This window comes from Staurois parvus, unplaced genomic scaffold (genome assembly GCF_062004578.1).
Source record: "Staurois parvus isolate SC_StPar_1 unplaced genomic scaffold, SC_StPar_1.0 ptg002258l, whole genome shotgun sequence".
In the NCBI taxonomy this organism is placed as follows: Eukaryota; Metazoa; Chordata; class Amphibia; order Anura; family Ranidae; genus Staurois; species Staurois parvus.
Window position 1 is genome coordinate 302,258 of NW_028320054.1, and position 14,309 is coordinate 316,566.

General features: G+C 47.9%; 1 protein-coding gene across 1 annotated transcript in view; it reads left to right on the plus strand.

Annotated features, from left to right (window-relative positions):
- LOC149431446 (uncharacterized) overlaps positions 1-14,309 on the plus strand; it is an 86,994-nt gene that overhangs the window by 60,742 nt on the left and 11,943 nt on the right. The window contains exons 10-11 of the mRNA XM_089665595.1: positions 1,036-1,075; positions 2,535-2,559. Of these exons, the coding sequence (XP_089521721.1) occupies positions 1,036-1,075; positions 2,535-2,559 (65 nt within the window). The remainder of the gene's footprint in view (positions 1-1,035; positions 1,076-2,534; positions 2,560-14,309) is intronic.

The following is a 14,309-nucleotide window of genomic DNA, read 5'->3' on the forward strand; positions in this document are numbered from 1 at the left end:
TGGTCCGGCCCCCGGGTCCAATATATGAACCCATTGCAGCCCTCAAGTCAAAAAGTTTGCCCACCCCTGAGCTAGGGTAATATTTACTGATAATCTATTTGATCTATTATTGAGAGGAAGTGTGCCCCAGAGTAGTCCTGAGCAGGGGTGGACTGACAACTCATGGGCCCCCCGGGCAATAAGGGATCATAGGGCCCCTGGGTCCTTGCCCAAACTCAAAAAAGGCTATGAAAAAGGTACCAGGGGCATCTCATGGGGCCCCCTACTGACCCCAGGCCCTCGGGCAGTGTCCAAGTTTCTAAATGGTCAGTCCGCCCCTGGTCCTGAGTGACTACACACACTGACATGGTGGAATGGGAATAATTGCACAGTCCTGCCTGTTGGCTCCAACTGCCCAGTGGCAGCAATTGCAGTAAAGCGGAGATTACTCCCATGTATGCTGTGTGGTTCCGGGGAAAGGGGCCCTGACCTTGAGCCTCAGGCGCCCTAGTACATTAATGCCATAGCTTCATTTCACATGTTTAGGAGGAAATTCAGCAACCAATGGGAGGGACTGAACTATTTCAGAATGACTGTACTAAATTTACATGTTATTTCTTCTTAGTTATTGGTGTAAAAAAGCTGCTTTATAAATAAACACGATACTTTTTAACCAATCAGATGGACCATCTTTTTTTATAGGTGTGGTGGGAACGAGGGGAAAAGGTTGTGTCTATCCTGTGTAAGGCATTCTGCAGTGTGTGTAGTCTGATCTCCCTGCCCTTCAAGTCCCCTTAAAGCAGCAATTTCCTTAGGAGCCTATAGAAGGTTGCTGCTTCTTGGAGTCGCCACCTGCTGGCTGGGGGGGGGTCAATAGGAAATATTTTTGTGCAATATTCTATTTTCTATTTTTACCTGACTGTAATGTTTATTGTTATGTTTTGAGTTCTATTTATAGTAAAGAGAAAACACTATAAATCATCTTTAACAAACAATATTATTAGACCTAGCTGATATATAAAGAATGGTAAATAGCCTATCCCATCTCTCCTGCAGGTGGAGACGTCATCGTGTGCTTTTGCTGGAGTCACTGAAGGTGAGTCGGGTTATAGAGTCTCTACTGTAAAAGTCCTCTGTATATGGGGGGGGGGGGGGGCTCTGTTATTTGTCAGTGGTGTGACCCCTATTTGTATAAAAACAAATTATTAACCACTTCCAGTCTGGACACTTTCACCCCCTTCCTGTCTAAGCCAGTTTTCAGCTTTCAGCACTATCACACTTTGAATGACAATTGCGCGGTCATGCAACACTGTACCCATATGAATTTTTTAGCATTTTTTTGAGACAGCAAAACTTTATTTTGGTGATATTTATTCACCGGTGGGATTTTTAATTTTTTTTTTTTGCTATATAAATGAAAAAGTCCAAAAATTTTGAAAAAAAGTGTTTTTCTTATAAAACTTTGCAAATAAATAATCTTTCTTCATAACTCTTGGCCAAAATTTATTCAGTTATCTTTTTAGTAAAACAAAATAACCCAAATTAGTTTATAACCAAAAATGTATAATTTTTCAAAAAAAAGTTTACTTTTTTTTTATTTTTTTATATTATTATTTATGTTTTTTTTTTTTTTTTTACATACTGTCACCCTAGCAGTACAGGGTCACCATGGTGACACTGTACTACTTGTGGGGGGTGATGAAGATTTTTTTTACACTGATTGCTTTTACACCCATAGTGGCTGTAAAAGCAATAATTTCTCTTATGGCTGCATTCCTGCAGCTATTGAGAAATACTGTGAGAGCTGTGAATGGTCACATGGCACAAGGCTGTTGTGAATGGCCCTGTACCATGTGACCTCTGTGATCATTCACAGATCTCACAAGTGGTAAGCAATGATGTCAGAAGTGACATCTTGCTTACTACTCTTCATGTGATCACTGATTGGCCAATCAGTGATCACATGATCGGGACCTCACACAGAGGTCCCATTCAGCGATTGGTGTGCCGTTCACCAGATTGTGGTGCCACGTGCTCCCAGGGTGCATGCACAGTCCAAAATGGCGGGCGGCGTTTATGAACGGCAACCTGCCCCTGCACTGCCACTGTCCGGGCGTTTATATACAACGGCCGGATGTGAAGTGGTTAAACCTGATGAAGGGTCGGAGCCCTGATTCCTGTTTGGATTGATTAAGTAAAATGTTACGTGACACTAAGATCCAGCATTTTCAGATGGAAAGGTCAGTAATGGCAGCCGCCATATTTCCAGTACAAGTTTCCTTGATTCTGATTGTCTTGATATATGAACAGTTCTGCTACAAAGTGCGTTTATCTTATTATGATAGAAAAAGTATTAGCCTAAAAAACCATGTAAGTGCCATCGCTTTCCAGCCCCGCCCCTGAGGAGTGTAATCTTTACACATTGGGAGGATATAACCTGCAGAGAGAAGTGAATTAGGTACAACGTAGATCATCATCTGTGTTCAGTCCACGGGGTCCAATACTGACAGTCCTCATGTATCCGGCGATAATTCAATGTCCTGTCTATTCCACAGGTGTGACCGGCGGCTGCTTTATTCCGTAAGTACAAAGCACTTCTGTCACCAAAAATAACTTACTGATAGAAGCCAGATCTCCTATGTTCTGTGATGATTTGTGCAAGGGTAAAAATTATAAATATTATTTATATTTCTCCTATATCCCAAAATTATTATTATTATTATTATTATATGTTATATAGAGCCAACAGTGTACGCAGCGCTTTACAACAATAAGGGCAGATGGTACAATTACAATAAAAATGAATACAGGAGGGTTCAGAGGGACCTACGCGTTAGAGCTGACAATCTACAAGGGAGGGTCAATTGATACAAAAGGTAATAACTATGGGGGATGGGCTGAAGGAGAAAATGCATGTGCAGTTGTTAGGTGGGGGCAGAACAGGCCTCTCGGAAGAGATGAGTTTTCAGGGATCGCCTAAAAGTGGACATAGTAGGAGATAGTCGGACATATTGGAGAAGGGAGTTCCAGAGGCTGGAAAAGTCCTAGAGGCGAGCATGGGAGAAGGTGGCAAGGGAGCTAGAGAGCAGGTGGTCTTGGAAAGAACAAAGAGAACGATTTGGTTGGTATTTTGAGACAAGGTTAGGGGTGTAACTGGGGGCTGAGTTTTGGATGGCTTTAGAAGTTGTTGTAAGTGTCTTGAATTTTTTTCGTTGGGTGAGCAGATGCCAGTGGAGGGATTGTCAGTGAGGGGTGGAAGACACTGAACGGTTAGTAAGGTGGATGAGTTTGGCAGCAGCATTCATGATGGACTGAAGGGGGGTAGCTTATGCAAAGGTAAGCCAGTAAGGAGAGTAGTCAAGGCAGGAGATGACCAAGGAGTGAGTTAGAAGCTGTGTGGTGTCATTGGTTAGGAAGGGGCATCTCTTGGAGATGTTGCGGAGGTTGAGGTGGCAAGCTTTGGACAGTAATTGGACGTGGGGCTGAAAGGATAGTTCAGAGTCCAGGATTGCACCTAGAACCTTGGCATGCAGGGACGGGTTGAAGGTTGAGCCATTGATTTTGACAGAGAAGTTGGGGGAAGGGGCACATAGGGGAGCAAATATTATGAGCTCAGTTTTGGATAGATTGATTTTCAGGAAGTGGTGTGACACCCAGGCTGATATGTCTGTTAGTAGATTAGTGCTGCGTGAGGAGACTGATGGGGTGAGCTGAGGGGTAGGGAGATAGATTTGGTAGAAATGGTATTGAAAGCCATGGGATGCTATCAAATGACCCAAGGAGGTGTAGACTGAGAATAGGAGGGGTCCAAGAACAGAACCTTGGGGAACCTCAATGGAGAAAGGGACAGGAGAAGAGAAAGTAGAACTGTAAGTAAAAATATTTTAAACCAATTTTTACCCAACATAGCAAAACATGTCCTTTTTTGAATACTTTGCTATACAATGTTTTTACATATAAATATAATGATCTAATTGTGAGTGGACTCAGCATGCAGATGATAATGGAAATTGTGATATACAGTAGACACAATATATATCACAAGATGCAGCGCTAATGACTATAACATATATGCATAAATCAAGAAATCTGTCATAAATGACTAAACAGTTGAAAGTTCATAAAATGGGTGACTTTAGTGCTCTCTTCTCCTATATATCCTCCTGATGGTCAGGCGTTTGTGCAGAATAGTGCTGAAGGGGTGCACACTCACCACAGACTGTGGAAAAGCTGCTGCTCAATGTAGGCTAGAAGCAAGTATTATTAGAAAATTACTATGAACAATACTACTTTAAGCAGGGAGTACCCATTCTAGCCACTCATCTCTCTGTGGGGTACGAATCGTATGCTGATCCTAAGGAGAAGTACGCAGGTCATCTAAACCAGGGAATATACAGGAACATCTAGGAGGTCTGGAAGGTGTTTTGTCGTAATACCACAGCATGTCCAGTTGATGATCCTAAAGGGGAATCTATAATAAACGCTCATTTATCTGTGCGTTCTGGTGAGTGTGCACCCCTTCAGCACTATTCTGCACAAACGCCTGACCATCAGGAGGATATATAGGAGAAGAGAGCACTAAAGTCACCCATTTTATGAACTTTCAACTGTTTAGTCATTTATGACAGATTTCTTGATTTATGCATATATGTTATAGTCATTAGCGCTGCATCTTGTGATATATATTGTTTTGAGGGTGTTTGGTACCTTATGTTCAGCTGCTATATAGATGCGCTCGTATTTATTCTTTTTGATATACAGTAGACACAAACTGACATTTTAGACAAAGCTGACAATAGAAGTGCCTGAAAAATAGGTACTTGGGACACAAGGACTAAAGACTGACCAAAGTTCAGTTCTTCGGACGTTTCCTGAGTCCTTCTGGTCTTTCGAAACCACAAATTTCCTAATTGTTATTAAAAAAAGAGAGTATCTAAATTGCAAAAATTGATTTTTCCCGGAATTCCATTTTTATTATATAACGCTTTAATAAAGGACATTTTCTATATTGTGTTTTTATTTAGTATTTAAGTGTACACCCCCCTCCTGAACCATACCAGCACAGTGACCTAATGGTTAGCACTTCCGCCTGGCAGTACTAGGGTCGTTGGTTTGAATCCCAACCACGGCATCACCTGCCTGGAGTTTGCATGTTTTCCCTGTGCCTGCGTGGGTTTTCTCCTGGTACTCCAGTTTCCTCCCACACTCCAAAGACATGCTGCTAGGTGAATTGTCCCTAGTATGTGTATGTATGAATGTGAGTTAGGGACCTTAGATTTGTACACCCCTTGAGGGTTAGGGACTGATGTGAATGTACAATATCTGTATGTAAAGTGCTGCGTGCATTGACAGCACTATATAAGTACCTGAAGTAAAGATACAAAAATAAATAACAGGCCACGTCCTCAACATTGGAACTGTATTTTGGGGGGATACAAAGACTCCCCTACCCCCCCCCTCCATAAGGCATGTGCTGATGTAGATGCAACTGAACTACATTGAAGTTTGTGGAACCCCGCCTAAACCGAACCAAGGGCATGTGCCTTGTGGAGGGGGGGGGGGGGGGGGGAGTCTTTGCATCCCCCAAAATACCCGTCCAATTTTGTTCCTTTTGTTGATGGGAACTGTTGGGGATACAACAGCATGTACTATATACAGTATTGTGTGTTAATATCACTTGACCAGTAGATGGCACTGTACACTAAGGTTATCAGTTGTGCATATGTGTAAAACTTGTTGGTTCTCTCTTCCTCTTCTCTCTATCTTCAGGAAGTAATATGTCTGCTATTGTAACCTGCTGAAATGTGCTCTGTATGTTTGCACCTTAAGCCACACAAGTAAAGTCAGACTTCTGCATCATCACTACCGGTGTCTTCTATAACTCATAACCAACAGGAACAAGGGCTGATGTGGTGGATGTGGGGTTCTGCAAGGGGTACTTGTTGGAATTTGGAAGCATCCTATAAAATATGGGCGCCCTCAGATATTTAGCCTCATCTAAGTGCATCAGTATGGGGTACATAGTACCTATTGTTACTGTAACTGAACTGACCCCCGTCTGCACTTGGGTACTTCCATTAGAATACCGCTTCCCCGTCCGAACACTGACAACAGACACCACAGCCGACCATACAAGACTAGACAACACCAGTCTGTCTGAACATGGAACACTTTTATTTTAACACAGATACAAGATATATGGAACAATCCCCCCTCCCTGCATAATAAAACAGGGCGGGGCAATCTACATTTAGTAACAAGAGACACACCAACAGATAGTCCCATCAGGAGGGAGGGCTGCTGGAGATACCCCCCACCAAGCCGAAACACATAAACACATACATCCCATAATAGTTTGCTCCCAAGCAAGACACACAATAGAAGAATGGGATGCAACCACATAGCATTAAACAATCCACAACCCCCCACCCCAGTATTAAGAAAGATCATCCTGTACCCCTAACAGGCACAGGGTGACTTACACATAAGAGGGATATGAGGAGCTGAGACAGGGGTCTCCCCACCACTCCAAAGTGAGCTGTGTTCCATGGGCCCCCCACCCAAAGTCACTCCCGTCACAGTTACTTATCTACAAAAAAGTGAAATAGTAAGTAAAACCCACCCACCTAAAAAATGAATGACCCCCAACAATGTAAATCCAGCATCATCAGTCATGTCATTCACTGATGTAGATGCAACTGAACTACATTGACGTTTGTGGAACCCAGCCTAAACCGGACCAAGGGCATGGTAACACACAAAGTGCTGAGGTGAAGCATAGTTAAAGATAGCACAGTGTATGGCAGTCAGGGGAGTGTAACATGCGGCACATTGTACAGTGTACGGCAGTCAGGGGAGTGTAACATGCGGCACATTGTACAGTGTACGGCAGTCAGGGGAGTGTAACATGCAGCACATTGTACAGTGTATGGCATCAGGAGTGTGTGAACCGCGCTGTACATTACATACCCCTGACCAAGGCACTCTGTATGCTGTGCTGCACCAACCCCCCCACCCCACTCTCCTCCTCACACTTTCAGCACCCATTATTACTCCCTGGACATGAAACTCCTGTGCTGTCCCCTCCCCACAGACAATCACCACCACAGCTCAGTCCAGATCCACATCCAGTAATATTAACATTTGCACTAGATTCAGAGCCAGTTTAGCAGTGGCCATGTGACTTGGCACATGCTGGAAGCAGTAAGAAGTCCATCTTGAGCAGTCAAATATGCCTGCTTGTGAACTCCTCTTCCAGTAGGCAGAAATACATGGGGCGGTGCTGGGATACATGGGGCGGTGCTGAGATACATGGGGTGGTGCTGGGATACATGGGGCGGTGTTGAGATGCATGGGGTGGTGCTGAGATACATGGGGCGGTGCTGGGAGGTCACGTGTAATGCATTTTATATTGGGTTACCAAATTGCCCTCAGGAACCTGAAACCATCTCCGGGTAATACAATTACAGGAAGGGGGTGGTAGTGTCATGATCCTGGGAAGTGATTGAGAAAAGGGGGTCATGTGCCCTGAGTAGCTGATGCCAGTGAATCCATTGGTCAGAAGCCACATGCCCAATACTGCAAACTCCCAGTGTCTGGGGAGCCCTTCTCTCTTCTCTGCTTGTCTTCCCATCCAGCACCATGACCCATTGCACTATGCTGTATGGATGTATTAAGCCTGCCAAACATTGAGTATCCCATTCTAATAGGGCCATTTAACGAATGAGAATCAGTGTAGATAGTCGTGTATGCTGCTTCTACCCTATAGATGAGACACAACGCATAACACCCCTTTAGGCCTCTGTAATGGACAGTGCTGCCTGCACTAATGAGAAGGAATAGAGAGGAAGGCATGGTCTGCAGAAGGAACTTCACACCTCAGCAGCGGCTCAGAGCCCTGTGGTTGAGAAATACTCATGTAGATTTAATCAGGATGAGCAATGTCCTCAGAACATGTCAACGCTCTTCCTCTTTTATTCCCAATCAAAATGACTATATTTGGTCTTTGATGTCAGGCAGGTTCCCCGGTGCTGTGTTGACATTCCAGAACTTCCAATCTAGTCAATAATTGCAATGTACCAAAAAAGTTAGTCCTGGATTATGCATAGCTCAACAGAGGGACTGCAAGGCAAAGGGATGAATTAGGACCTAGGAAGGGGTTAAAAAGTGTGTTGGATCAGGCTTACTTTTAGAAGGTGGTAGCTTGGGTAGTAAGGAATCAAGTAAAGCTGGTCTTGTACTGGCCATTCCAGTGGTAAATGCAGAGCTAGAAATTCTTGCCCACCCACCATATAATTTTATTAGGGTCTTTAGTGAAGTAATTTGTCATGGGAGCCAAATGGGTAGAGGGGTCACTGGTAGAGATGAGCGAAGAATTGAAAAATTCGATTCGACTGATTCGGCGAATTCGTGGACAATATTCGATTCGAGTCGAATATATTCGCTGTGAATTTAACTTAAAAAAGGGTGTTTCTAGGCTTCAGAGAGACTTAATATTAGTGCAGAACACTGTACCTTTAATTTAAATGCCCTTGGAATCTGCTGGGGAAGAGAAATAATACTGTCAGTCAGTATGACATGCAGATGAGTGCCGTCGATCTTAGAATCACCGCACATTTCACTCATTTGGCCAGTCACGGGGCCAAAACCAGTGTTTGGAGCCACAGTGTGGCGGTGGAGGCAGCAGCAATGGGAGGCCATACAGCAACCTATGACAAAATGGAAACCAGCAGGAGTGTGAGGAGACCTGAAAGTGGCACATGGCAGAGTGGGAGCAATGGGAGGCGGTACAGGGACCCATGTCACACTGTGGGCTCAGCAGCAGCGTGACCAGGCGGTACGGGGGCCCATGGCCGATTTTGGGCCTGGCGGCACCTATGGAAGGCCTGTAATCTGCCAGCAACCTATGTCAAAATGGAAAAGCACAGGAGTGTGAGGAGACCTCAAAGTGGCACATGGCAGAGTGGAAGCAATGGGAGGCCGTACAGGGACCCAGGTCACACTGTGGGCTCAGCAGCAGCGTGACCAGGCGGTACGGGGGCCCATGGCCGATTTGGGGCCTGGTGGCACCTATGGGAGGCCCGTAATCTGCCAGCACCCTATGACAAAATGGAACACTGGGCTGGGGCAGGCAGAACCGCCGTATCTTTATCACGGTTTTCCCAGGCCACCGAATGGCGACGCTGCATATGCTGACGCAACGCTGTAGTCCCAACATGGGCCCCCTGGCCACGCTTGACTTTCTGGCCACATAGTCGACATACGGCTATGTTTACTTCCTCGGGCGGCTTGACGAAAAATTGCCACACCGCCGAGTAGGAAACTTTGCCCCCGCTACTCCTCACTGGCTGACTGCTACTTCCTCCGTGCACACCGGCACCACTACTGGCCGTGGTGGTAGGCTGCAGTGGAGCTGGTGCTCTACTCCGTGGCCGTTTGCCTCCACAGACACTGCTGCGACCCTGCTGCCTCCTGGCAGCAGCAATGGGAGGCCGTACAGGGACCCATGAGAGACTCTGGACTTGGCAGCAGCATGAGGAGGCGGTATATAGGGGCCCATGGCAGATTAGGGGCCTGGCAGCAGCTATGGGAGGCCCGTAATCTGCCAGCACCCTATGTCAAAAAATTCAACACAACAGCAGTGTGAAGAGACCTGAATGTGGCACATGGCAGAGTGTGGCGATGGAGACAGCAGCAATGGGAGGCCCGTAATCTGCCAGCACCCTATGACAAAAAATGGAACACACCAGCAGTGTGTGAGGAGACCTGACAGTGGCACATGGCAGGGGCATGATTCATGGCGGATTTAGTCAGTTGTGTCAGGAACTGGTGGTTTGAAATCCAGACTAATCCACGCCTGATTCATTTTCACAAACGTGAGTCTCTCCACACTTTGGGTGGACAGTCGTGTCCTCCGCGGAGTTACAATACCTCCTGCCGCACTAAACACGCGCTCCGATGCCACGCTACTGGCCGGGCATGACAGCCTTTCAAGGGCAAATTCAGCTAGTTGGGGCCAAAGGTCAAGTTTCGTTGCCCAGTAGTCAAGGGGATTGTCTACCTCGGTTGGCAGGGTGCTGTCCAAGTAGGCCCAAGCCTGTTGTTTGAGCTCCTGCTCCAGGTCCACCTGATGCTGCTGCTGCTGCTGCTGCTGCTGCGGCTGGTTAGTAGTTTCCTCACTGTGCTGGTGAAGAAAGCTACTCATCATCGACTGCAGACTGAGGCAGCCGCTGCTGGTGGAGCTGCCACTGCTCCTACCACCCCACCCCTCCCCTGCTGCCATGGCAGCGGAACGCGAGCGCACAGGGCCCACAGTGTCTGAGGATGGACGTTGGCGCACAAAGGCAGAGACCAACTGACTACATAGGTGGTTTTTATAGTACGTAATTTTGGCCTCCCTCTCAGCAGGTGTGAAAAAGGCCACCATTTTGGAACGATAGCGAGGGTCCAACAAGGTGGACAGCCAAAAGTCATCCCTCTGTCTGATGGTTATTATTCGGCTGTCGCTACGCAAGCAACCGAGCATGCTATGGGCCATTTGTGCCAAGGAATGCGAGGGACTCCCTGCCTCCATCTCCACAGCATACTGCCACGGTGCGTCTGGGTCCTCTGTCTCCTCCTCCTCCTCCTCTACCAGATGCTCCTGCTCCTCCACTCCTGTCCGCTGAGTGGAAAAACCACCCATTTCACTCAATAATTCCTGAGCACAAATGTCCTCCTCTACCTCCTCCTCTTCTTCCTGTCCTGGCCCCACAGGGGTCATGTGGCGTTGAGATCTGTGCGCCACGTCTACCGCACCCTGACCAGCCATTGTTAACAGCATTTGTTCCAGGACGTGCAACAGAGGAATGACGTCGTTCATCCCATAGTCCTGCCGACTCACGAATAGCGTGGCCTCCTCAAAGGGCCTGAGCAAGCGGCAGGTGTCACGCATGAGCTGCCAATGGCTGACATCGAAGTTACACAGGGGAGTACCTTTATCCGCTTGTAACATCAGGAAATCGGTGATGGCCTTTCGCTGCTCGTAAAGGCGGTCTAACATGTGTAGGGTTGAATTCCACCTTGTTGCAACGTCGCAGATCAGGCGATGATGTGGAATTCCGTTCTGCCGCTGCAGCTCAAGGAGGGTGTGCTTTGCGGTGTAGGAATGGCGGAAATGCATGCAAAGTTTACGTGACATTTTAAGGATGTCTTGCAGTGGGATGGTGGATTTTAGGAACCGCTTGACACCCAGATTGAACACGTGAGCCATGCATGGTGCATGGCACAACCTTCCTTGACGCAGAGCAGACACCATGTTCTTTCCGTTGTCGGTCAACATGGTTCCGATTTTCAGTTTGCGCGGAGACAGCCATCTGTCGATTTCTCTGTTCATTACACTCAGAAGTTCCTCCCCTATGTGACTACGTTCGCCAAGGCATACCAGGTGCAGCACAGCGTGACACCGTTGCGCCCTGCACATGTGATATGCCGGTCGGGTAATGGGACTTGGCACTGGGGTGGCGGCTGAGGACACGGCGGAAAAAGAGGTGGTAGAGGCGGACATGTTTGCTGGACCAAGGACGTGCAAACGTGGAGGCAAAAGCGTTGTTACCTGTCCAAGTTGCTGGTGCGGCTGTGCCGGCACCACGTTCACCCAGTGGGCCGTAAATGACATGTACTGTCCCTGACCGTAGTTACAGCTCCACACGTTGGCGCTGCCGTGCACTTTGGCAGAGACCGACATGCTCAAAGACTGGCCCACCATCTCTTCTACATGTGAATGCAGGGCTGGCACTGCCTTTATGGCGAAGAAATGACGGCTTGGCACTCTCCACTGCGGCGCGGCACAAGCCATCATTTCTCGGAAAGGTGCTGAGTCCACCAGTTGGAAAGGGAGGGACTGCAGCACCAGCAACTTGGACAGGAGGACGTTCAGCTTTTGCACCGTCGGGTGCGTGCTCGCAAACTGTTGTCTCTTGGAAACGGATTCCAAGAAAGACTGTTGACGGAATCCGAGAAGAGGAGTAGCAGGAGAAGGAGCATCTGAACGAGCGGAAGATGCCAACGAGCAACAACTCCCCTCAGCAGAGGTGTTGGAGCCTTGACTGGCTGATAGATTGCGATTGACGACGTCGGGTGACGGAGCAAGTAACGGAGCGGGTGATGGAGCGGGGGCTGGGGCGGGCAGAACCGCCGTATCTTTATCACGGTTTTCCCAGGCCACCGAATGGTGACGCTGCATATGCTGACGCAACGCTGTAGTCCCAACATGGGCCCCCTGGCCACGCTTGCATTTCTGGCCACATAGTCGACATACGGCTACGTTTACTTCCTCGGGCGGCTTGACGAAAAATTGCCACACCACCGAGTAGGAAACTTTGCCCCCGCTACTCCTCACTGGCTGACTGCTACTTCCTCCGTGCGCACCGGCACCACTACTGGCCGTGGTGGTAGGCTGCAGTGGAGCTGGTGCTCTACTCCGTGGACGTTTGGCTCCACTGACACTGATGCGACCCTGCTGCCTCCTGGGCAACCCACCGACTGTTTCGCTCGCTGCCAAGCTGGCACCCTCTTCTCCTGATGATGCGGAAGAAATTGCCTGATGACGACGAGGCAGCCAAGTGCGATCAACCTCCTCATCATCAAGTAGGGTCTCCGCCTCACTACTAGCCCCCTCGGCTGCGTGTGGGTCAGGAGACAGACCTGTCTCTAGACCGGCTACCGAGCCACTCTCCTCGCCAGTACTTGTTCGCCTGGCTGCTGAAAAGGCGGATGTCTCCCCCCGTTCCTGACCGCCCTCTGTTAGCTCTTCCTCACTGTACAGTGGGGCTGAGCCCACAGCATGCGATACTTCGCTTGGTGAGGGAACAGCAAAGGACAGGGGCAGGTAGAGGACATGTGATTTCAGTGGGCTTGCTCCCGGGCCATGCCAACTAACGGTTGTGTCTGACGTACCCACCGACCGTTGGCTGTAGGTGTCAGAGGTGACCTGGGAAGAGGAAGACGACCGAGCCAACCAATCGATGACGGCAGGGTTGTCGGTGGAGACACGACCGCTGGATGACACCGGGAGCACTGGCCTCTGGCTGCGAATAGTGCTGCCTCGACCCCTTCCTCTGCTGCCACGTCTGCTCGCTCCTAAAACATTGCCTCCTCTGCCACTCCTCTGCATGTTGTCTGACATACTCTTTAATTCAACGATTATGTGTCCCTGAGTAACAATTCTGTGTCCCTGAGTAACAATTCTGTGTCTGTCCGAGTAACAATTCTGTGGCCCTAAGTAACAGTTCTGTGGCCCTCAGTAACAATTCTGTGTCCCTGAGTAACAATTCTGTGGCCCTAAGTAACGGTTCTGTGGCCCTCAGTAACAATTCTGTGTCCCTGATTAACGTTTATGTGGCCCTAAGTAACAGTTCTGTGGCCCTCAGTAACAATTCTGTGTCCCTGATTAACATTTCTGTGGTCCTAAGTAACGGTTCTGTGGCCCTCAGTAACAATTCTGTGTCCCTGAGTAACAATTCTGTGGCCCTAAGTAACGGTTCTGTGGCCCTCAGTAACAATTCTGTGTCCCTGATTAACGTTTATGTGGCCCTCAGTAACAGTTCTGTGGCCCTCAGTAACAATTCTGTGTCCCTGAGTAACAATTCTGTGTCTGTGCGAGTAACAATTCTGTGGCCCTAAGTAACAGTTCTGTGGCCCTCAGTAACAATTCTGTGTCCCTGAGTAACAATTCTGTGTCTGTCCGAGTAACAATTCTGTGGCCCTAAGTAACAGTTCTGTGGCCCTCAGTAACAATTCTGTGTCCCTGATTAACGTTTCTGTGGCCCTAAGTAACGGTTCTGTGGCCCTCAGTAACAATTCTGTGTCCCTGATTAACGTTTATGTGGCCCTAAGTAACGGTTCTGTGGCCCTCAGTAACAATTCTGTGTCCCTCAAGAAACAATTCTGTGTCTGTCCCTGAGTAACAATTCTGTGGCCCTAAGTAACGGTTCTGTGGCCCTCAGTAACAATTCTGTGTCCCTGATTAACGTTTCTGTGGCCCCAAGTAACGGTTCTGTGGCCCTCAGTAACAATTCTGTGTCCTTGAGTAACAATTCTGTGTCTGTCCGAGTAACAATTCTGTGGCCCTAAGTAACAGTTCTGTGGCCCTCAGTAGCAATTCTGTGTCCCTGAGTAACAATTCTGTGGCCCTAAGTAACGGTTCTGTGGCCCTCAGTAACAATTCTGTGTCCCTGTGTAACAATTCTGTGTCTGTGCGAGTAACAATTCTGTGGCCCTAAGTAACAGTTCTGTGGCCCTCAGTAACAATTCTGTGTCCCTGAGTAACAATTCTGTGTCTGTGCGAGTAA